Below are 24,655 nucleotides of genomic sequence, written 5' to 3' on the forward strand. Positions count from 1 at the left end.
TTATTTATGAGCAAACAGATTCTCAGCTGAGGGAACATGTTTTATCTGCTAACATGCTGAGTTGTGCGTTACTAATATCACTGAATGAAGTCGTGTAGTTACAGTAGCACATGCTGTTGCCATGGGAACCAGACATGAATTTAGTTGGTGACTCAAAAATCGCATAAATATGTTTTTATGTTTAACTCTGATTTGCTGTCAAGTCCATTTACACTGCTGGTACTGCAACAGAAAATTGATTATTCTACTGGTATTTATTACAGAGAATATTCAATCAATATCATGAATTTCACTTTGATTTGGCCAAAAATTTAACTGATATCCTGCATTATGGGACAGTGTCAGACCTAAATGCACTTCAATGTAAGATCAGGTTTAAATATATTAAATTTAAAGTTTAACTTTAACGTGCAGCTGTCAGTTGGATATAATCAGTAAAATATTATATATGAACGCGTTTAACAGTTTTCTACCAGCATTCCTGTCTTGTACCATTTACAGTCGCAGTGCTTTTAACCGTCATATTTTTTATAGTCCTCATTGTTCTCCAGTAGAACAACGTGTTGACTGAAGAAGCTGCACATTGTCGTTTCAATTTGTGCAGAAGAAGAGTCACATGATGCTTTATACGCCTCCTTTTATCAGAGTACAGAGTTTAAAGCAGAAAGTCTGAGTTGACAAAGACAGATGAAAACCACCTTCGTGACACCTGTGATCTCTGACTGGGGCTTTCGTTTTTGTCAAGCCGACTTACACAAAGAAAGCCTGACTATGCCAGACTTGCTTCGTAGTACAGCTCTTTGGGCAGTAACATCCATTTACTTCTCTCCTGATCCCTGTGCTCACATATGCAACACTTGAATCCTGCCGAATTCATCATAAAGCTGTTGTCATTTACACAAATTTCTGTTTCTGTTGTCCAACAAACACAAACTATTAAGACTGCATATTAACCTGTAGTCACTTCCCAACCATTGCTCTGCACAGTTAAAATCCTGATCTTGTAACTGAGCCCTATTTCTTCATTTGTTTTTTTATCATGTTGGAGTTTCCATTGTAACTGTACAGTTTTGCACTTTACCCAATCAGTGGCAGCCCTATTAGCCTAAGAGAATCCAGTTGCTGTTTTCAAGCTAAATACTAAGTAAAGACTGAAATACAACCCATAAATACTACATGTTAACCAGCAATCGCTTCCAAGCTGCTGGTCTGCACCACTAAAATTGTGATTGTCTAAATACAATATTGTCTGTGCCTCAATCAAATAGACAGAGAGAGCCTTCTTCCTGAAAGGGGCAAAGACAGCAGCAGATCAGTTGTATTTAAAGCTACATACACTAAAGCAGCCTGTTTAGAACAGACCAAAACACAGAAGTGATACAGTCATAGTAACAGAACCGTCTTTACAGTATTTTGAGCTGAAAAACTGAAGGACACATTCTGGGTACATGTGAGACTTTCGTTAAATTGCTGAAGGAGGCACAATATGGAACGTTTAGGTATCCCACAGCTACTCTTTCATTCTCTGACATTGAAGTGGTCCCTCTGGACGTTAATTGAGCTGCAGTCTCAGGTGTCCCACTCGTCTAGAAGTAATCTCACTGACATGAGCGATCTCCCTGCAGGCAGGTCACAGCTCCGACGCTGGCTGGAAATGCACGAGTTTGATAATATAATGTGTCTGAATGGACTGATTGCATCGCTTGAGCTGTCTTTGACGCTCAGTTTCTCTTCCCACAGAGGACTGGCTGCTTGTTGGAACAAAGCCAGGGCATCTCCTCCTCTACCGAATAAAGAAGGATCCAGGTAGGAAGAACTGAGGGGACGGACGTTTTCAGACCTTCTCAACCTTCCATTCCCTGCTTCAAATGAAAGTTTAACTCATTTTTGTTGATCTTTTGCTTCTAGGCACCAACCGGTTTGAGGTGACGCTGGAAAAATCCAACAAGAACTTCTCAAAGAAGATTCAGCAGGTAGACATCTTTGCAGGATGCGATTGTGGACGAAGAACTGCGTAAATCAAAATCTCAGAAAGGGGAAGAAGCGTTTGAATTATGGGAAGTCAAACGTACAAAAGCCTCCAGATTCGTAGACCTGCTTCCTGTTTTGGCTCATTGTTACTAATAATAGAATCTCTGATGTGAAGTTGTGCCTCACTTCACTCTAAATTTGGATCTTATCTATGAGTGGTAAACTCCCTTTGGTGGAATGAAACTGAGCTGCAGCATATTTTCAGCCTAGGTGTGTATCTAGTATGGATTCTTTTGGACTGAACCTGGTTTAATTGTGTTTTTTTGTTCTGTCTCCAGCTTTATGTCGTCTCACAGTACAAAATTCTTGTCAGTCTTCTGGGTAAGTTTCCCCCCTCTAACACATTTTTATGCGATTAAAATATCATGTGTTGACTTTCCCAGCCTTGTTGGGAAATTGAGTTAGAAGCTCCTGCCTTGAACATATTTTTGCATGCTCGAATATGAAATCTGTTGATGTTCAGACACGCAGTTCATTCGTCTTCATTATGACAATGACTATACAGAAATCTCTTTGACTCTCCCCTGCAGAGAACAACATTCACGTCCATGACCTCCTGACCTTCCAGCAGATCACGGTGGTGTCCAAAGCCAAAGGGGCCACACTCTTTGCATGTGACCTGCAGGTCAGCTATCTGGTTGCAGCCCAGAATATCACCAGCCATGAATATACATAATATGAAAGATTGATTTGGTGCAGCCTCTTCTTCTTGCTGCCAGTTGTTTTCCAGTAATCATGCAGAAAATTGCAACTGAAAATGCAGCCCAAAAATACATGTTGTCATAGGCTACAGTTACAATTGGTAGATTTTACTCTGGGTTATGAATTGCTTATCTATGGAGGTTTCATATTTGCAAAATCTCACTTGCACTTCCAAACGTGGATTCTCATTCGTACATTCATGATAGTGTTTATATTGTTACTGTGTAGTATTGCAATCATAGTCCTGAATTTATTCCCTCTCATCTAAAATCTTTCTCACCTGTAAGTTATTGTACTAATTCAGACAAAAGCCAAGTGAACCAGTTTTTATTGGGGAGCTTTTTACGACCACAACTCATATTACTACTTACAGTTCCCAGGACCTTTTTAAATGTGCGTTTGCTACTCTCCATGCAACAGTTTTTCTTGACAATTCAGTCTATTTAGAAAAAATAGAGACTAGGGATGTCCTGAACAAGTTTTTTTGCCATTTGATATTTGGTATCTGCTGATACCGACCCTCAGTCTGATACCATTTTCATCGATAATACATACTTCAAACACATCAGTGTTATTAAAATCAATCCAGGTGCAAATGCTTGACAACTAGATAGCTCTGCAGTGCATCAGGAAGAAAACTGCATTGCTGCGTCCAAGCTGTTCCTTAAAATATGTAGGTAGTCACAGACCTTGTTGTAAAGCTCTGGTCTGGATCTGCTGTGGAGAGGGCAGGGTGTACAGTGGCTTCACAAGCTCCCAAAAACTACAAAAACCTGTATTTTCTACATGCATGTCAGAATCTGCACTGTCGATTATCTGTAGTACCTGTTTGTGCCACCAGGTGGAGCCACTTACTGTTAATGCTCAAGCAATCAGAAGCGGTCTTCACTTGGTCTATGGAGCTGTTCCATGCTGCATTGTTGGGGTTTAGCAAGCAGCAGGCCACCATGACAAAGACTTCTGAGACGCCTAATGTTGTCCGGCTAGAGCTCATGTGTTTAAGACGCGCTGGCATCAACAAGAACAAAGTTTCTCTGTCACAGGGGCATATTTAGGTCACGTATCTGTTGACTAAATCAGCAATATAAGCACAGAACAATCATCCACTGTGCTCAATTTATTTTTTACGTTTTAATTGAGTGTAGATTCTGGTGATTATTGATCCAAATTTGCATGCCTAGCAACCTGCCAGAAATTTTGCTCTCCCTTTACAACACCTGTGTGACAGCAGACATAAACAAAGGATTAGGCTTGTACAGTTACCTATCAGTTAAAAAATGCTTTCATCAGCCCTGATCCTGATGTTTGAGGTCAGATAATGACATCCCTAATAGAGATCTAAAGGATTAGCACTGGTAATTCACAATATTAAACGTAACAGAAGCAAGTGGACGGCTTGAAACATAAATGTAGTTAAAATCCTCCATCCAGGTTTCATTACACTTCATCAGACAGTATAAAAACTGGGAACAATCCGCAGTTCTAACACGTTTTCTTCTTGCCACCATTACTTAAACACTTTCTAATTTACACTCCTACTTCAACATTTGCATATGTGTCCTTGGCAAAAATATAAAAGCAGTAGGATTTGGGTTGCTTTGCTCAAGCATGTTTCAACTTTCTGTTAGTTTATCTTCCTACACTGAAATGAACAGAAACAGTGGATGTCATGCAGGCATAAAGTATACAGATATAAGATAACACTGTTATGAATTCCCGAAATTTTATGCCCTACTTATCGTATCCAAGAAAAAAAGGCAGTCATAACAATATTTTTTTGTTTCCACGTTCCTGTGCTGCACTCACATTTTCCCCCAATTTAAAGTCACGAATTGTATATTTTGTCTCTTTCGTCTTCAGCAAACCAGCTCGGGGGAGGAAAGGCTGAGGATGTGTGTCGCGGTGAAGAAGAAACTCCAGCTGTATTATTGGAAGGATAGAGAGTTCCACGAGCTGCAGGTAGAATTAAACTGTGTATGAGGTGTGACTCACTGCAGCGTGATTCAAGATTAAAGCAGTTTTCCAAACCCTTGACACATTTAGCCGTATTAATGTTTTCTTTTCTGTCTGTCAGGGGGACTTTGGCGCACCAGACATTCCAAAGTCCATGGCCTGGTGTGAAAACTCCATATGTGTCGGTTTCAAACGAGACTATTACCTCATCAGGGTACGTGTTACAGAACAGGACTGCTCAAAACTTTTTTTTTTTTTTTTAAGTTTTTAATTTATAATGAAACTCTGTCTTTTGAGAAACTCCTTCCTTGTAGACTTGCAATGAGACTGTTAAAGTTTTGCAGTGTATTCCCCAGTGGGAAAGAAAGGCATAACTTGGATTCACGGCAGTTAAAATGTATTCCAACAATGACAGGTTTTTCAGGGATGTATTGAAACATCGGTAGAAGTCACCGCTGCTGCATAATTCATGCGTCTGTTGTTCATCTGTATGCTCAGTTTGTTCTAAACTGTCATGTTTTCCAAAAACTTGCTTAAAAAATGCACTGCGAGTCTCCTCCATTTCCTCGGCAACCTTGTCAAGTCCGACTCTGTTGTGACGAGACCGGCTCGAGTCTTTTGTACTTTGCAGAACAAACATTTTTCAGGTGGTTTTTCGAGTGTTTCATAGACAGACGTTGGAAGGACAATCACCTGAAAATGATCTGTAGAGGCAGACGGTTGTGTAATGACTTCCTGTCTGTGCTGCTGTCCTTGAGTTTGTGTTTATTTTTGTCTTTTTCCTTTGCACTTCTTCCTGGTATTATTAGCACATTATCAGCTATGTCTGGTAGCCTGTTGCTAATCCAGTTAGCTTTTCCTCAATAGGGATTTATTGTCTGTGTAAAACATTTAATAACTAACCTTAATGATAATGCTTGGTTATTATTAACCCTCTGAACCCAAAGCAGTATCTGGGCGTGTTTTGCTTTATCGCATTTTAGTCACTGTTGGCACATTTTTCATTTTAATATAAAGTCCTGCACCTCTGTAGAAGCAGCACAACTATGGCTAGAGGTAGAGAAAGCTGAAAATTGTCTTCTGTGTCGTATAACAGATTTCTAAAGCTATTATTCATAAAAAAAAGAAAATTACAATTGAAGAAGACGGAAAGCAACATGCGCAGCTTTTGTCAAATGCCCACATTTGTTTAACCAATGCTGGGGAAAAAAAAGGGCTCCACCTGCTTTCGATAGGTTATCTAAGAAAGCAGTTTTCCATTTTTGAAACTTGTATAAGTTTGGTGTTCAGCACAATACTTTGCATGTTAAATCAAAAAAGAGATTTCACCATGCAGAATGTAACTTCCAACAACTTGCTTCACCGTATACAGTTTTTGGAGCCACTTTTATCGATAAAGTTTCCTCTCAGTTTCTCTTGTTGTCTCATCTCAGTTCAACCAAAAAGTCACTGATTTTTTTGTTGCATGACTGCTGGTTGCAGTTCAGTGAGTTCTGACTTTACAGTTGCTCCAAATTGTGCAGCTTTTTTTGTTTTTCACACAAGAGTTTTTTTTTTTTTTTTTTAAACTGCATTCCGTTTACCATTTAGAGAATCTAGTGCAAACAGTTTATTTCTGCCAAATTTCTGAACGAGGCATACGAAATGTAGAAGTGATTTTGATGACATCTCACAATTTTAAGATTAGATTTGGTTATTTATTCCACAGAACCGCACGCCACACATAATATGAAGTGATTCTTTGTGCTTTTACAGCTTCTAAAAAAAGAGAACACGCCTTTCAAACCCGCTGGCAGGTTTTTAGGGTTCAGAGGGTTTAAAGATTCTGAATATCGTGACTCACACGCTCTGTCTTGTCAACTAGATGGATGGCCGTGGCTCCATCAAGGAACTTTTCCCAACTGGGAAACAGTTAGAGCCTCTGGTTGCCCCACTGGCTGATGGGAAGGTGGCTGTTGGGCAGGATGACCTAACCGTGGTGCTCAACGAAGAGGGCGTCTGCACCCAGAAGTGTGCCCTGAACTGGACAGATATCCCCATCGCCATGGGTAAGAAAAAGACACAAAGGCTGCCAAGGCTTCTCTCTGCTTCTACACAGTTATCTTTAGCTGTGGGTTTATTTTTAACTTGTGAACAGAAAATCTTAGTTGCTGTTATGTATTCGCTCACATATAAAAAAATAAAAAATCCCTACTTCAAGCGCTTTCCAAGTCGTTTTTTTTTTTTTTTTTTGGTGACGCTACAGTTAACTCGGTATCAATAGGAACTGACAGCAAAGTCAAAAGGACACAGAGATACTGAGCAACAAGAGCCAGAAACCCTCCCTCAGCTCTCTACGTGGGCTCGTCTTCCAGATAGCACGGAAGGTGTTTTGCCAAAATGTGTCACCTCTGGTTGTTGCTTCCACCCAGGGAAAGAAACAGAATCTGCTTTGTTTCTTTGTTGGGCTTGAATTTCACACTTTGTAAACAATAAACATCAAAATCTTCACAGATTTGCAGAAACTGAAGGCAGCTGCTTTGGTCACATTTCAGCAACACACGCTGTATTTTGTTAGTTTTTGTTGGTTTCACTGAAGACGTTGTTTGCTATGAATCTGACCGCTTAACATTAACAAGCTCGCCTGTTATAATCACAACTGCCAAGAGAGGATAAAAAAAAAAAACCTCAGCAGACCAAACAAGAAAACACCACAAAAGGGAAACAGGTTTTCAGCAGTTTGACACATCGAGGATGACGGTTTGCATAAACTTTACCTTACTCCAGCTTATGTGCAGGTTTTCGTTTTGCATTTTAAAGCATCATTAAAATATCATCTGGAATTGTTTCAGCTCAAACATGAGAATTATTCTGTTCCCTTTCTTGTACTCTTTCAAATAAATGTTTCTGCACCTGTCTTTTGCTGTATGAAGTTCTCAGAATGTCTGTTTTTATTTAACTCGGAGCGCTTAGGAAATGCTTGCCAAGAACGGTACAGTTTATTCTCTTCTTGTACTGATTGGGAAGGTTTGCTCGCATAACTGTAATTGTATATTAACCAAACACCAGATGATGCATTTGGCCTAAACACTGCCATTGTTCCGTCATCCAGCTGCTGTGTCTCTTCTCTCTCTTTTTTTTTTCTTTTCTTTCCTGATCTTTCCTTCCCTTGTGCAAAGTCTTTCTTTCCTCCCCGTCTGAGCTGTGACACTGTTTCCCACATGTCAGGAGACAAAAGTCAGTTTTAGATCGACTTTTTGCATCCCGTGACTAAGACTTACTGAAGAACATTGTGATGCAGATGAGCTCTCGCGTTGTTTTGAAGGCTCATTGATATTCAGAAAGGAGCAATACAAAGGGGAAATGAAGCCTCCGAGCTGTGGTTTCGTGCAGTTTGCAATTTCCTCATTTCGATATAGTCGACATTGTGGCTTTGGTGTGCATCAGAGCTGAATGGAGGATAAGAGCCGGTCAGTTTAGAGTATTTCTCGACGATCGTCTCATCTGTCCCATAACCCACCGATAGCTCGACTAAATGGCTGTCTCTAGCTGGATTTCCTGCTCCGTAGCCTCAAAAAGACTTTAAACTTGAATCACAGAGGCACAGATTGCATATATAATAGATGTTGGATGGACATCGAAACCTCAATGTCTGATCAAACTAGGAAAAACACATGTTTTTCTGTTAGAACCTAAAGAATCACGCTTTTTGCATTGGTTGCTGACTTGGCACATTTTTTAACCACACCTTTGGCACAATAGCACATCATAAGCATAACCTTTTTTTTATTAGTTCCCATACACATTAGTAGTTTCTTAACAGATTAAGATGCAGATCAATATTTTGCTCTTTTTTTCTCTTAAAGTTAGTTAGTACTTTGGCTACATCTCATAACCAGTGGAAAATGTTATAATTTCTGACTCCTCACTGCTTCGGTTTTCTGCTGCCTGGTGCTAACATCTAAATGTCAAAGCTCCAACAGCAAAGCCGTGTTTTGTCTGCACTCTTTGCAATTCATGCAATGCATAATGTTGGCCATTTTTATTCTGAGTTAGTTTTTCACAGTGGTTGAGAATTTCCTTGCAGCATCAGGTAGAACAGCGTTGTAACCCTGGTTGTTTTCTAAAGCGACAGTTTACATTAACACCTCACATGCAGATTGTCGGTAGATGCTACAATTTACTGATGTTTCCTTAAAGTCTCACATACGTCAGTAGATGCTACTAGACGGCGAAAAGCCTCCAATCCCACTCGGATATTGCCGTGCATGCAATTAAGACAGATGAGTGGCCAGAAATGAGCCTGAAAAGTGTGAAGTAAGATCTTCTCATGGTAGATGAACAAAGCTAAAACAAAGTGATTTTTTTTTTGTACCTGGTTGAGCCACCCAGAGACATTACAGGTGACAGATTTTTTTGTTTGTTTCATTCTGGAGCCCTGAAAAGCAGCACATGCCAGCAGTGGTAGACATGTTTAGATACTGTCACCCAGTGATTTCTCTGTAATCCCCCACACACATTCAAACCAACTGCAACATGCCAATCACCAAATTGCGGTGATAGGCATTTGTCTTCTTTTCGCTGGCATTGATTCATGTCAAATCTTCAGAAAAATGTATTTCATCCAAATGGGCACACAATGTCCGTTGTACTTTTACTGCTTCTTCTGTTTCTATTCAGTACATCTTCCTACACAGACGTCCCCTATTATGGAGCGACCACTTTGCGTTGAGTGAAATTGTGAGAAAAAAGTCATAATTCTGCATAAATGCTGCATACATAGCTCATTTCATGTGTTTTTTTTCTGTCCAACAACATTTTTTGCCTCATATCTTCAAAAAAGTCGAACCATTTGAATGGATTTTGTCTCCGTATGTGAACACAGTAACAGGGTGGTTTGCAGAATATGTGACTGTGCTGTGGTCACTTTTGTTTTGGTTTGATTTGCAAATGAACTTAGCTCTGACCTGTGCCACTCTTTTCTGAATTATCCTCAGAGCACCAGCCTCCCTACATCATTGCGGTTCTTCCTCGGTACGTGGAGATCCGGACCTTTGAGCCGAGGTTGCTGGTGCAGAGCGTGGAGCTGCAGCGACCGCGATTCATCTCCTCAGCAGGGTGAGGCAGGCGGACCTCCGTGAAGCTTAGTTATCTCTTAAACAAACCATTATCTGTGTAAGACTCTCCGTTAGTGTGATCCGTTATCTTTAGATTAGAAAATCTATTCTGATCAGATGCCGACAAGAACAGATTAGAGCTGCATCAATCATTCAATTAAGCAATTAGCTGTCGACTATTAAACTAATTGGCAACTGTTTTGATAATTGATTTGTCAGTTTAAGGATTTTTTTTTTAAAGGAAAAAAGTTTTACATTTTCTGATTATAACTTCTTAATTTTGAGTATTTATCTTTGGATTGTAGAATGTGACATCTTGGGTTCTGGGAAGCGATGATCGGCATCTTTTTTTTAAACTTTTATAGACACAGCAACTACTTGATTAACCAAGAAAATAATCACCAGATTAACTGGCAATGAAAAGAATTGTTAGTTGCAGCCCTTCAACAGATCTCATTGACTTAACTTGGCATTGTTGTGCCTCTGGAAAGATTTTTGTGTAGAATTCAAATGTTTAATTATAAAGACATGCAAAGAATGTCGCAAAGATTTATGATGAGTTGTAAGTTAGCATTCGTAAGAGTAACCGTATACTATCTCACACCAACCTGCTGTAAAGGAAGCTTCTTGTTTTGATGTGATGTTGGTTTTGTGTTATAATATATATATTTTTTATGACAAGGAAAAATATGCTGTTAAATAAAGAAATGTTTATTCTAAAAGTGTATCAATATTTTACTTAGCATCAATAAAAACTGAAACATGAAATATGTCTTTGTAATGTTAAAAAGATACATTTAGAATGAGAAAAATGAGAAACTGTGTGGTGGCAGCTCTGCCCATTTGAAACTGCAGTATCTGATGTGAAAAAGCTGCAGTGTTGGCAGGTCTGATAATGAATGTTAGACTTTTTTTTTTTGTTCCCACTCTGGTTCCTTTAGAGAAAATCATGCATCATTTGTTGCTTTCATCAGTTTCCATTTCTCATGACACTGGTGCTGATAATGTAGAGCCATCCTCAGAAAGAAAACCCTTTTGTTTCCAACCTATTATCTCTAATCTTGTTGTGTCCTCTTATCTTTCGCAGGCCAAATATTGTGTACGTCGCCAGCAACCACTTTGTGTGGCGCCTGGTGCCGGTGTCGATAGCCAGCCAGATCCGGCAGCTTCTTCAGGACAAGCAGTTTGAACTGGCTCTTCAGCTGGCGGTGAGCTGCACAACCACTCGCCTCACTGTCAGACCTTGTGATTAAATTCTCGAGGATTAAATTTGTGCTTTAGCTCGGAGGGTGGCTCATTAAAATCACTTATCTTGATTAGAAGCAGCATGTTGAAACAGTAAAACCCTCAACTTTGTACTTTATGGTCACTATATCCGGTGTTCTGGCCATCCAGGAGCATTTCCAAAGCCGTTCATGTTGTCTCAGAATCCAGTGTTTTCATAAGCAAACTAGAGACATGTTGCCATAGCGTGATGAATTTTTGTGGGTTTCTTTTTTTTTTTTTTTTCTTTTTTTCCTGCCAGAAGATGAAGGATGATTCAGATGGTGATAAGAAGCAACAGATACATCACATCCAGAATCTCTATGCCTTCAATCTGTTTTGCCAGAAGAGATTCGATGACTCCATGCAGGTGTTTGCCAAACTTGGAACAGGTAGGACATGATTTCTGCTGCTGCTCAAGCTGCACCTGGACAAAGGACTTGACAAGTTCCCATACCTTAGGCATCTTGAAGATGTTTTCCATCTAATCCATTTGGATCAGAGATGTGCTTTGTTTCTTTTCTCAAACTCATCAGACATCTGTTGCTTATTGTTTATATTGATGGAAAACTTGCGTACACATTTGATTATCGCATGTAGTGATGTCACATCTCCCCTATGAAGGCAGATTTTCCTTCCTCTAGTGAGCTCTGGATTTTAGCTTTTGGATCATGTATGTTGTGGTAATTAGTTGTGTCTGTATTGAAAACTCTGTCCTCAGAATCACATTTTCCTTTGATCAAACTCAGAGGATTAAACATGGAGTAAATTCTTTACAACTTTCCCGTCCTGTGTTCTGCAGATCCCACACATGTGATTGGACTCTACCCAGACCTGCTCCCATCAGACTATCGCAAACAGCTGCACTACCCGAACCCTCTGCCCACTTTGTCTGGGGCAGAGCTGGAAAAGGCTCACCTCGCTCTTATCGATTACCTCACCCAGGTGTGTTTGTGTACAACGTCTATACAACACAGAGAAAAACAGGAAATTCTACAGATGTTGTACAGTTTGGTAGAGCTGGAAGTGAGGCTCTACACATGAGCTGTAATCAGGAAGTTCTGATACTGTGCTCATAGAAAACAAACCTTTTAAACTAGTTGTGTTCAGTGAGATTTGTTGAAGAAGTCTGTTCAAGCAATAATAAATGATGGCTGAAAGAGTGTCTCTAGAAATTATCTGATTGCTAAAGTTGCATTTAAAATCTGGATAAAATAGCAACAGGACACGTTTTTCTTTGTCGTGGATAGTTTGCAAATAAGGGTGATTCCTATAGCTTTATCATAGGCTTTACCATCATATGTCTGGTGATGTGGGAATGTAAAATAACATCAGGATTAAAGTTTTTAGATATTGTGATGTGGGAATGTAAAATAACATCGGGATTAAAGTTTTTAGACATTGTGGTCAGTATGATCAATCACCCACCTTTAGGCTAGACGGAGGCTGATGACTGGTAAAGTCTGTTAGATGCTTTGGACAAAGGTTCAAAGTAAAGAAACACATCTAAGAAGTGCAAGTCGAGACGTTTAAAGGCTGTGCCCATTAAAAGCAAAAACCATAACTGATTGGCTGCCATTGTCTTCAAAGTAGTGACCCTGTGCAGTGATACACTGCTCCCAGCCACATTTAGTGTGCTCACTGGAAGTTCTGTAAGTGTGTCTAGATCTACCACTAGAGATCCAGTGCAGTGATTGATTGTTCAACTTGGATCTGGCGAGTAGCACAGATCAGGAGGGATGGTTGTGTTGGTGCAGCCAAAAAACGTGTGTTTTTAACATACTGTAGTGTGCATCAGCTCATGACACAGCACAGGCCATTCGCACTGAATGTTCTCCCTCAGACTCCTCAGGATATTAAAGTAGAACATTATGTTAACAATCTGAACCTTGAATGTCTGAACGTCAAACAACACAACGAACATGCTCTTGGATTAGCTGTTGACCATTCTTAGTCTTACTTTCCCACTAAAGACAGCTGCTTGCAGCCTGGGCTCTAGCTATAGACCTCTTATTACTAATAATCATCTTTGACCTGAGGGTTGACACTCAATTTAGTGCTTGCTCTCTACACAAGCTCCATGGCGATACCACACTTCTACCTGTAAATGTTAAGAACTGGCCTCCAGAGAGGGCTTCAAATGCAGCAGGAGCACCAGGAGCTGTGTTCACGAGGTGTCTACTTTTAAGGGGATTACTCCTAAACTGAAATTAATTTTCAGAACTTTTTGATTGCACCTCGTAAACTATCAAAGCCTTAAAGGTCGTAGTATAATAATTTAAAAATTGAATTACATGCTTTTTCTTTGATGTTCTCACAGAAACGAAGCCACCTTGTGAAACAGCTGAACGACTCTGACCCTTCTACAACGTCTCCACTCATGGAGGGCACGCCGACCATCAAAAGCCGCAAAAAACTGCTGCAGATCATTGATACCACCTTGCTGAAATGTTACCTGCACGTAAGACCACAGTTTTATTTTTTCATGCTTTTACTTTAACCATATTCACTCCTACAGCGTACAGTGTTGTTTTATTTTAGTTGTAAGTAAATGCATAGTTAAAACGTCTTTTCTGTTTTTAGCTTAAGCTCTGTATTGGTCTTTTTTTTTTCGCGATGTGTCCTCATTTCGCCACACTGCATTTGAATGGATGTGCACAGAATGTTTAGATTAAACACAGGCTAATAGTGCATTGGGCAGGCCACAGATATGTCATACTTTTTGATTCACAACCAAACTGTTATTATCAGCAAATCCAATCCAGATGTTTATATTTCATGATACAAGTTATATCACCTCTTACAAACTTGGCAGCCTTCTCCATCCACTTATAGCAAAGTGAAATGATTTCATAAGCCAGTGGTTCCGAACAAGTATAAAAACTGGCAGTAGCATTAGGCAGCTAACGGAGCCCCACATGTAGCCAGAAGGGTCCTGCGTTAAACAGATCATTGGCAGATTTACTTGGACGCATCAAAAACTGAGTCACAGCAAAGCACAGCGTTAGTCTGACCGTCGTTCAGTACTGTGGGTCTGGTGTGTTGATTCAAGTCGATACCTGGGCAACAAAGCAAAACTTATGATTTGCCAGGCAATCTGTGTGTCAGCCCTCATCTGTGGACGAATGGTGACTCGTGTTGGAACGAGGGCTGAGATCACAGATGTAAGCAGCCAAAGTAAGTTTCTCCACAGATTGGTTCAGGTCTGCATGAAGACCGAAGGAGTCTGGATGCACCCCAGTATTTTATAAAGATGGGATTTTTTTCTCCTTTGTTCCCACAAAAAAGTCTCTGTCCCCATGACAATGCAAAACTAAAAGTGAAGCCATGTCAAGAGTGTGCCAAAAGAGTGATATAACCATAACCCTAAAACCATGTTAGCCAATCAGAAGCCTGATAAAAGCTATAGCTCGTTCCAGGAGGCTGCTAACATTGGCACATTGAGCAAGGGGGGGGGGGCATATATATTAACTGCATCCTATGCGTCTGCTCCTCACTATACTGAAAGAACAACTAAAAACTCCTGACAAGGTTAACACTGGCACAATTTTGGCTCCGACAAAACCACCTCATCAAAACAATAGAGAGGACGCCACATACTCATGCTGCTCCAAGGGAAGGAGTTTAAGTATCTCGAGGTCTTGTTCACAAGTGACCAGAAAGTGGAATGTGAGGTGGATTGGTGTAGTGTCAGCTGCGTTGTGGACATTTTACTGGACTGTGGAGGTGAAGAGAGAGGTCAGCTGGAAGAAGACGCTCTCGATTTACCACTTGGTCTTTGTTCCAATTAGGGAGGTCCTGACCGAGTTTGTTTGCCGCAGATACGATCTATTTAATATTTGGTATCTGCTAATACCTGACACCCAATTTCCTAGAAGTTAAACACTTAAAAGTATTGTAGATTAGTTGTAGTACCTGGTTGTACCACCAGGGGTACCAGTCTCTTACTGTTTAATACTGTAGCAATCAGAGAAGAAGGGAAATTCTTTTGGGGGTTTAGCTAGTAAAGGGGAACCATGACAAAGTCGTCTGCGATGTTTAATGACCTGCGTCCAGTGCACGTTAAATCCAGCCAGGATCCCCTGGCATAGCATTTCTATATGTCAGTGTCATATGTAACAGCTGCCTTTGTCTCCTGTATCATGTGTTTGTGGCTTAAAGCAGTATCATGAGAACAGAATTTAATTAAAGTCTTCAAGGATCCAACATAGGTTCGTGCCGCCACCATCTGATACTAAGACATACCTAGTTCCAACACGAGCGGCCAAAAACGGGTTTCTCTATAGGATGTCTGGGCACAGTCTTGGAGATGTGGTTATGATCTTGAACATCCCGAGAGAGCTCAGAGTAGAGTCGCTGCTCCTTGGCATCAAAAGTATTCAGCTGAAGGGGTTCAGGCATCACATTACGATGTTCCCGAGCACATTTAACTTAGAGGAGACCCAGTGATAGCCTTAGCACTCACTGGAGAGATTACATATCTCATATGGCCTGGGAACACCTCAGGATCCCACAGGAGGAGCTGGAACATGTTGCTGGTGAGAGGGACGTCTTTAATTCGCTGCTTAGCGCAAATCGACTCTGGATGAGCAGAAGAAAATTGATCCTTGGGTCGACTATGAAACCACAAGCCTAAAGCTCATTACTGTCTGTCTACATGTCAAACTGAGTTTCTGAACATTCTCAGACAGCTCAGTTTATAGTCTCCTAAAGCTGCATTTGGACAAAAGGCCCAAAAGCATAAAAAAAGGTTGTGTTTTAAAAAAATACACATGTACATGTGTTTTTTTTTTTTGATTCTCCTTCTGAAGGTTTGGGCATCCAGAAAATACCACCAGGTGTTTTTCTTTTGAACGGTAGCGTAATGGACGCTTTCTAATCAGAGAAACAACAAATCCAGATCACATGGCAAGCTTCAAGCAACTGGAGATCCTCTAACATAGTGTGTGCTTTGAAATGCTAAGAGTCTGCACTGGGTTATTTAAATAGTAAACACACTGTGGAGCGGAGAGCATGGACTAATTAATGAAGTTAAGTGCCTGTGTGATTTTGTGCGAAACGACTATAAACGATTGTTCGTATCATGTTGTGTAATTTGCGTTTGTCCTCTCCTCGATCAGACCAACGTGGCCCTCGTGTCCCCCCTCCTTCGCCTGGAGAACAACCACTGCCACATCGAGGAGAGCGAATACGTCCTGAAGAAGGCTCACAAGTACAGCGAGCTCATTATTCTCTATGAAAAGAAGGGCCTGCACCAGAAAGGTAAGGGTCAGGCTGCTGGTCAATCTACTGCATAAAGCCTCATCATCATCATCATGTCACAAGGTTTTATGCCGCATTTAATCATAAAATCTTCCATCTCATCTGCAGAGAAGAGCTTCATTTCATTATAGTGAAAAGTGTGAGGCAGTTTTTTTTTTTTTTTAGATTTCACTGTTGCATTATTACATCTTGAGCTACAGTTAAGATTTCTTTTTTAGCAGCAGTGTGAGATTTCCTCATTTGCTGTTCGTTCCTATTCAAAATCTTTAAAGCATTATCTTTTACACAAACTAAGAGAGCAATCAGCCCTTTTTCAAGAGGAAAACCTATTTATAATGTGTCTCAAAAACACTAGGTTGCCAGGTTGTTGGTTGTGTGTTTGTTCTGAGCTGAACAGATTGAATTCCATTTGATTATGCGTGATTTGGGGCGTAATAATTCATTTGGAACGGCGGGGATTTATACACTTCCTTCAGCTGTTCTTCTGGAAAACTGGCAGATATCTCTGTCTTGAGTTCAAGGGCAAGTTCAAATGTGCTTTTTCTTTTCTTTTCTTTTTTTTTTTTGCAAGAATGACTGATAGCCGTTGTTACATAAGCGAGCAGAGCATACATTAAACAAACATGAGTGAAGTTACAGTTGTGGTTAGAAGCAGTGTACGTACCGTACCGTGGCTTTAGGGGGAGCTCACTTTCTTTACTTTTTCATGGTCAGAAACAACAGATACAACATTTACAAAGCAGTTTTTAATTGATCATTATTCCTTTTTTAATAACAATATGAATTCAGACAAGCTCCTAAGTTTGGTTTTATGGCAGCTCGCATGAAAAGAAGTTTCTTATTTTCTGATCTTTGAGTTAAAGTGAGTGAAGTTTATAATGCTTCGCTGCCACGCTGCGATGGTGATGGCAAGAGCAGCATGGATCCGATATCTTTAGTGAATTAGTGATGAACCGCCCTCGTTCATGAATCATTCATCAATAATAGCCTGATTTGCCAATGTTGAAGAAGATGCAGAAAAATAGAATTCCGTGGAAAAATAGCACACTGTTGAAATTCTAGAGACCTCCCAAAGTTTCCCAAAATTTCAGGGGACCTCATGTCGTCTTAAGAGGAGCCAAATTTCCTTTTAGCTCCTCTGTACTTAGAAGTTTACTCACTCGTCAAAGGCATAAATGTTAAGGCAATATTAGGCTTTCATAAACTTCTTTGAACTGTTGTTTTCTTGGGGCAGGATAATTACACAGCGTACATCTTTATTTGTAAAATAATTTAGTGCACAAACAATTGCACGAGGTCTTGTTAAAGCGGCGACACCTCCCAGTGACTTGATATTAACATCAAATTGTTTTTACTAATGATCCGGCCATTTAAATCTAAGAATCTGTCTCAGATCAGCACTGAACTCCTTTGATTTTCCCATCGCACTCTGTGTTGATCAGTCCAAAAAGTGCTGCCAAACAAACCCTTTTTTTTAAAAGAATGTTTGCACAGAGAAGCTACCAGCTGTAGTCGATCGTGACCGCTCACAGCATGTTAAGAGGCCTCGGCAACTTAATCGACGTTTTGGAACTTTGAGCATCACTGCATTAATAATCTAAGTGGGCGTCTTTATAATTCTGACCCTGTATGTATATTTTTGACCCTGTGTTCATTTTTGAAAACCTGAAATACATGAAAATTTGAACAAAATCTTTCAGTTTCCTACTTATGAAAGATGTCTTTTGTGTTGACTTGCTGCCCTGAAAGCAGAACAGTTCGAAGGAATCAGTCAAACCTTAATCATGCCTTTGGATTCAAGTGTATTTAAGCTTTCGATCACAACTGTACATAAATTAGTCAAATGGAAAGTATGTTCTATATATGCTGGATTTCTAGAGTCTACTATAAATCAGTCCCATCCAGACGCATGAACATGCACCATAAGATGTTTCAGGAAGAAATAAAAATCAGCAGCAGCTTCAGTCTGAGCCTCATTAGTTATCACCATGATGTTTCCTGAGTTGGAGTAAGTTTATCTGTAAGAAAAAGCTGAAATGCTATTGAGATTTTCCCAGAAATTTTAATCTAATAGCTGACGCTTTCTCCCCAAAGTATTAGGAGTAGAATGGCTTTTTAAAAATCTAACAAATTCTTAGAATGTTTTTAAATCAAGAGCCAAAACTTGTTCACCTTTCGGTGTTTGAAGTAATCTATGAGGGAATGATAATGTCTAAAACTTTCTTTATGTTGCACCTTTTGACAACAAACTTTCAAGTTCTGCACAAAGTAGAAAAATTACAATACAGAGGATAAAATCAAGCGGGCAAAATATATAAAAAGGCAAAATATTATAACCACAATGCAAAGTCTTACAAACAAAGTTGACCGACATTGTAGAATATATAAAGAACACAGCAAGGCATGAAAACAGAAGCTAAAGCGACTACAATAAAAGCAAATAGGAGAAGGTTTCCAGGAATGTTTTTAAAGAAGACACTGACAGTCTGAGATCCCTTGAGATGGATTTTTATAACTAGTAAAATCTAAAAATCAATTCTGAAGCCAGCTGGTAACCAGTGGAGACCAGCAACCAGCTAACAGCCTCCTCACTTAACTGGAACCTTTGAAGGCTTCTGCCACTAAAACCGAAATAAAGTGTGTTACAGTGATCGAGTTTGGAGGTGATAAATGCAAGAATATCCTCTTTTTTTTATGTTTGAAAAAGATCTGACTTTCATGATGAACCTAAGCTGAATGAAACAAGATTGTACAGTTTTTGTCTCCTGAGCATTAAAGAAGAGACACGAGAAAACTCAAACCGCTGTCAATGCAAATACTGGATAAGTTCTGCTCTCTTTTATAAAGAAAGGTCACGTCTTCGTACTAGTCTGCTGTGTTTAATTAATGTTCAGCAAAAAGATATATTCCTGTGGAAAAAAAATATCTTTAAATTACAGCTTTTAAAAGAGAGCACGAGTTGCTCTGCTTTGAAATTTCCTCTGAGACGAGTGCTTATTTGAACGGGGGATTTAATCATCAAGCAGCAGACGGCAGATGTGTCACCCAGCTGTATAATGACTGATATCACAGTTCAAGTTATTTGTCGGAGCGTGATTCAGCCTCAGCTTGATAACTGCATAACAATGAAGCGCAGTGACACATTTGCTCCCAATTGGATGCTGAATTTGGGGTTCGGTATTTTAGATGTCACATCACTTGATGAGACCTACTTCTGCCTTTTGTCAGCTGCCTCTTCATTGCCTCAAATACAAGAGCGATTGGAAGCTGAGCTGTGTTGTTTCGTTCTGTTCAATAGATCCCAGTTACGTGCTTGTATCAAAGCTGCGTTGTGGGGCAGCTCTGTGAGGCTCCACGGTTTATCTCTGAGGAGGTTTTCCTGCATGTGGTCGACTCATCATCGTCGTAAATCAGAGCCGTCGTAATGCTTTTTGTTTCTGGCCGTGTTCTGCGGCACTTTCTGGGCCACTCTCGCTGCGAGCGCGGCTGGATTTAATTGGCTTTGCTGAAATTTGTGCCTGTGATGTCATCCCGCTGAAGTCCACCTCGCTCTGCCAACTCAAAGCAGCTGTTCCCAGCCGCCAATTAACGCTACGCCTCGTCCAGATCCGCGTTGACGGCGGAGTTATGTAACGCAGTGTACACCAGAGCAGATGACATCTTTTGCTGCTTTCCATCCCTAAAACTAATTTGTTCTTGCCTCCTTTCACCCCGTTTGCCCTCTCACAGCTCTGCAGGTGCTGCTCGATCAGTCCACCAAGGCCAACTCTCCACTGAAGGGCCACGAGCGAACAGTGCAGTACCTCCAGAGACTGGGTAAGAATTAGCAGCCAGCCTGTTTCAACTCAGGGTGTCATCATCTCGATAGATATGTTAAATGTGTCGGGGTGGTTTCGGGAAAAGCCTCTGAGGAACCTTTCACTCTGATTGATTGTGGATGTTGGATGAATATGTGCATTCAGTCACATGCCATTGTCTGTAGCCTTTGGTTTGTCTGGCACTGACTAAATGTGAGGGTTTAGTATTCACCGTGTGTCTCTGTTAACCTTCTGAACCCCAAAACCTGCCAGTGGGTTGGAAAGGCCTGCTGTTCTTGAAAAATCGCTAAAATTGCGCCATTTATCAGAACCAGAAACGTAAAAAACAGAGAGAACTGTCTAATGTTCCACTTTCAGAGGTTTCTTGATGTACTCATGCTGTATGTGATGTCCAGTTCTGTCAGAACACTCAACCAAATCCAAGCTTTGGGATATTTTTATCAAAGTCCTTAATTCTATATGCCATTCCATAGCAAAATAAAATGAACTAAGTTAACTGTTTGCAACAAATTCTGTGAAGAACAAAATGTCCCAGCCATCGTTGTGCGGTTTCCATGGAGGTGCAAGACTTGATATTGTATGAAAAAATGAGCCCACAGCGAGTAAAAATGTGACGGAAGCCAAAATTGTCCAAACACTGCTTGGGCTTCAGAGGATTCATCTACGTCGTTGTACCAGTGATGTCAAGATAAATACCCGGTGCTCAGCGGTTGAAGTTGCTTTGTTTGTTTTTGTGAAATGTATTTTCTTCAAATTAATTCTGATTCTGTTGTATAATGACTAATTACAGGTCATAAATGTTCTTTTGGCTTTACAATAAAGATTTAGTTTTCTTTTTCCCCATCACCTTCCCAATTGTGCTTGAAGGTGCTGCATGTGGCATTCAGTTGTTCTGAATGTTGCACAGCGTCTCGGGTCAAAAGAAAAGTTTGTGCAAATGAGAGCCAACAAAAATAACTCAAACACAACTATCAGCCAACGCTAGCATTGTAAAATACAATCACAAAGATCGTAGCAGACACTATAGAAGCCTGCAGTTTCAATGGGAGGGCCTCACATGCATTAGTATGCATGAACGTGCACGTGCTGCCTGAGCGGCTGCCAAAACACAGAAACTTGAATTAAGGAGGTATAATTTCATCGCTGCTAAGAACCTCATTACTTCAGATTGTTGTTTGATTCCAAAATTATGCTATAATTCTGATTTTTTTTTAACAATCTTGCATATTGCGCCTTTAAACTCAAGAACAATCCAGTAAATTCAATTAAAATTAAAACAATCCAGTAAATTCCAGTAAGGCTTCCATCCAGCGCCTGATGATTGGCATTAAAACAATAACAATAAAAAGGTTTGTTGCTTTCCTTGACGACAAAATGAAGTGCTCTTAATAATTTTATAATAAGTATTTACTGCTTGTTAGTCACACACTTCGCAGCCAAAAATATCAGTTTAATTTGCTTCCAATAAACAATAAAGTTCTCAAATATGGGTCAAGGACCACAAAATATGCTAATTTAATTGTGCAATTTTGCATATTTGTTTTCTTTAATTATACATTTTCTAACCTCCTGTCAGTGAGTTAATATTATGCATTTGAATCTGCTTTTAATTTTAACAAGCTACTAATTTAGGAGAAGTTTCATATAAAGTTCTGGTGATAGTGATGCACAATCTTTGTTGTTTATTTGTTATTTATGGTAAAGTATTGCTTTTAAAGGAAGTTTTATGAATATTGGATGTCTGATTATGGACTTAATCATGCATTGTGTTCATTCTGACCTTTTATTTGTCCTCAAAATTAAACTTATTTGTCCGTCTAATTTCTATTCACACAGGAGTGGAGAATATGGGCATAATCTTCGAGTTTTCCCCCTGGGTGCTGAAGATCTGTCCTGAAGATGGCTTGAAGGTGAGCAGACATTTGCACAAATTATCTCCCAAGAATGTTTAATCCTCATGAATGTAGCAAATGGATTCCTGTTTTTTATGCTTGTAGCTATAAATAGAAGCCCATGTGGATTTTTGCTCTTTTAATTCCAGTCTGACTGTATTTAAAATCCACCTCACATGAAGAAAGCTTCTCTGTTGGTATAAAAACCTCTTTCCCTGTCCAGATCTTTACGGAAGACCTGACAGAGGTGGAGACTCTGCCTAGAGACAAGGTGCTGCAGTTCCTGAAGGAGGGCTTCGAGGAGCTCGCCATCCCATATCTGGAGCACATCATCTACATTTGGGACGAGAAAGGCCCAGAGTTCCACAATGTTCTCATCCAGCTGTACCTGGGAAGAGTTCAAGGCCTCATGAAACAGTATCTCAACTCACTGCCAGAAGGTAGAAGCAAGACAGAACTTTACTTCACAGCCATTTCAGCTGCTTGAACTCATAAAAAGTTTAACCGTAACTCATTTTTGCCGCTTTAAAACACTTAGAAAATAAGTTTAAAGGCATTCAGACAGAATTATTTTCAATTTTCATCCTGATGTAATGATAACAGACTCTTATTATTCAAGTCTACCTGAAGCTGTAAGGAAATAAGCGGCAGCGTGGAGTTGTAGCGTCAGAGCTGAGAAGCAATGTGACCCTGGAGCTTTAATTTTATCCTCGTGAAAGTCTCCCCACCATTTTTAAAAATCTACTTTTTCATGTACTGACTACGGGTTTCCTTTGTGTCTCATTGCTTTGCATATAAAACCTCCGTTGGAACTTATTATCGAATCCGTCCGTCTCTCACTCTTTGTGCCGTTTAATGCTCTTCCTGGGACTGTGAATCGAAACGGGTCTCTTTGGCCAAGACGGTAATATTTTCAGGGATGCTCATTAATGTGCACCGTGTTTGCGAAATAAGCTCGTAAAAACAGCTAATAAAATAAATAAATCTGTCCTTGGGCGGGTTATTGCTTCGTGTCGTGTTATGAAGCGCATTTCATTGCACAGAGTGTTACAGGAAGATATTGTTTCTCTGAGATTATTGCGATTCTCAGCTATGAGGTGGAACTTTATGGAGTTAGGTATATTTTTACAGAGAAAAACATGAGGTAATAATACAACCTGACATTTATGATTTCTGGGCTCAGGTTTTAGTTTTCAGTAACAAAATGATAAACTACGGAGTGAGTACAAGTTTGTTTTTGATTATTTATGATTTTAAACATGCAAATATTCTTCATTCATTTATTAACCCTCTGAAATCCAAACACATTGATTGATTTATTTATTTATTTATTTTTCCTTACTGTGGGCTCATTTTTCTCTGCAGTATAAAGTCCTGCACCTCAGTGGAAACAATACAGACATGGCTAGATGAAAAATGTCTTGTGTGCAATATAACAAAGTTATAATGCATAATCATTCAAAAATAATCAACAAGCCCCCCCCCCCTTTTTTTTTTAATAACAAAAAATTCAACAACCTGGATTCAGTATGTGCAACATTTTTCCAAGTGTCCACGAATGTGTTATTAGGTGGAGATTTTACTACTTTTTTCATTTACTTTCCTTGTAGTCAGTTCATACTTCAGATGAAATGTCTGAATTTGTCATAAATGGCTCCACGGTTGAACCGAAAAACACTTCTTTCTGTATTTTTGGTACATTTTTAAATGAATAAAGTAAATTTAATTCAACATACCAAGTTTAAATTTGGTTACGTTTTCCCATGTAAAGGCAAATCACAGATGAGTAGTTTATGGACCATGGAAAATTTTTAAAAATCTAACAATTCTTTGTATTTTTATAGTTTCTGGTGCTGCTAAATGGTATAATTTTGGATTTTGGGGGGGTTAAAACATCCATCCATTATCTATACACCCCTTAATCCTCACTAGGGTCATGGGGGGCTGGAGTCTATCCCAGCTGACTCAGGGTGAAGGCAGGGGACACCCTGGACAGGTCACCAGTTTATCACAGGGCTACACTTAGAGACAGACAACCAAGCACACTCACATTCACACCTACAGACAATTTAGAATCACCAATTAACCTCAACATGTTTTTGGACCTTGTGGGAGGAAGCTGGATTAAACAACATGCCTATTAAATCTGCAAATTGGTTTTGGGGATCTGAGGGTTAAACCTTTGTGCAATAAATATTGTTATTAATCTGCAGGTTTTCTTAATACTCATTTGTCAGAAAATGGTGAGAAATACTCCTCAAAATGCTGTCAAATTGCTGGTTGTGGCTGCAGCCCCTGACAATCCAATTTACCACCACAGAGCAGCAAATGGTCACTTCTCAGAAAGGGGGACTACTGCGGGTTTTCTGTTTATGGACTAATCGGCTACTTAAATAAATCCTAATTTAAAACTCTCTGTTGCTGCAGGGGTTCCAGCCGTTGCTGCGGGGAAGGAGAAGGGTGAACTGGGAGAGTTCAGGAACAAGCTGCTGTCTTTTCTGGATATTTCTACCAGCTACGAGCCCTCCAGACTCATCAGTGACTTTCCCTTTGATGGTAGGAGCCGACTTCAGACACACACACATTCAGATGACAAATGTGTGGACAGTTGGCAAACAAACCGTCTCCACTGTTTGCT

General features: G+C 39.9%; 1 protein-coding gene across 3 annotated transcripts in view; it reads left to right on the plus strand.

Annotated features, from left to right (window-relative positions):
* vps39 (VPS39 subunit of HOPS complex) overlaps positions 1–24,655 on the plus strand; it is a 55,936-nt gene that overhangs the window by 1,471 nt on the left and 29,810 nt on the right. For 2 of the 3 annotated variants that reach the window (XR_520447.1, XM_008288469.1), the window contains exons 2-18: positions 1,741–1,806; positions 1,909–1,973; positions 2,310–2,352; positions 2,562–2,656; positions 4,594–4,692; positions 4,808–4,900; positions 6,551–6,734; positions 9,663–9,783; positions 10,870–10,990; positions 11,308–11,437; positions 11,848–11,990; positions 13,366–13,506; positions 16,166–16,307; positions 20,037–20,123; positions 21,962–22,035; positions 22,241–22,457; positions 24,445–24,573. Coding sequence is in view for 2 of the 3 variants with exons in the window: in XM_008288469.1 (XP_008286691.1) it covers positions 1,741–1,806; positions 1,909–1,973; positions 2,310–2,352; positions 2,562–2,656; positions 4,594–4,692; positions 4,808–4,900; positions 6,551–6,734; positions 9,663–9,783; positions 10,870–10,990; positions 11,308–11,437; positions 11,848–11,990; positions 13,366–13,506; positions 16,166–16,307; positions 20,037–20,123; positions 21,962–22,035; positions 22,241–22,457; positions 24,445–24,573 (1,950 nt within the window). In the remaining variant the exon portion in view is untranslated. The remainder of the gene's footprint in view (positions 1–1,740; positions 1,807–1,908; positions 1,974–2,309; positions 2,353–2,561; positions 2,657–4,593; positions 4,693–4,807; positions 4,901–6,550; positions 6,735–9,662; positions 9,784–10,869; positions 10,991–11,307; positions 11,438–11,847; positions 11,991–13,365; positions 13,507–16,165; positions 16,308–20,036; positions 20,124–21,961; positions 22,036–22,240; positions 22,458–24,444; positions 24,574–24,655) is intronic. The other variant, XM_008288470.1, reaches the window with a different exon arrangement.

The sequence above is a fragment of the Stegastes partitus genome, unplaced genomic scaffold (genome assembly GCF_000690725.1).
Source record: "Stegastes partitus isolate 25-593 unplaced genomic scaffold, Stegastes_partitus-1.0.2 Scaffold560, whole genome shotgun sequence".
Classification (NCBI taxonomy): domain Eukaryota; kingdom Metazoa; phylum Chordata; class Actinopteri; family Pomacentridae; genus Stegastes; species Stegastes partitus.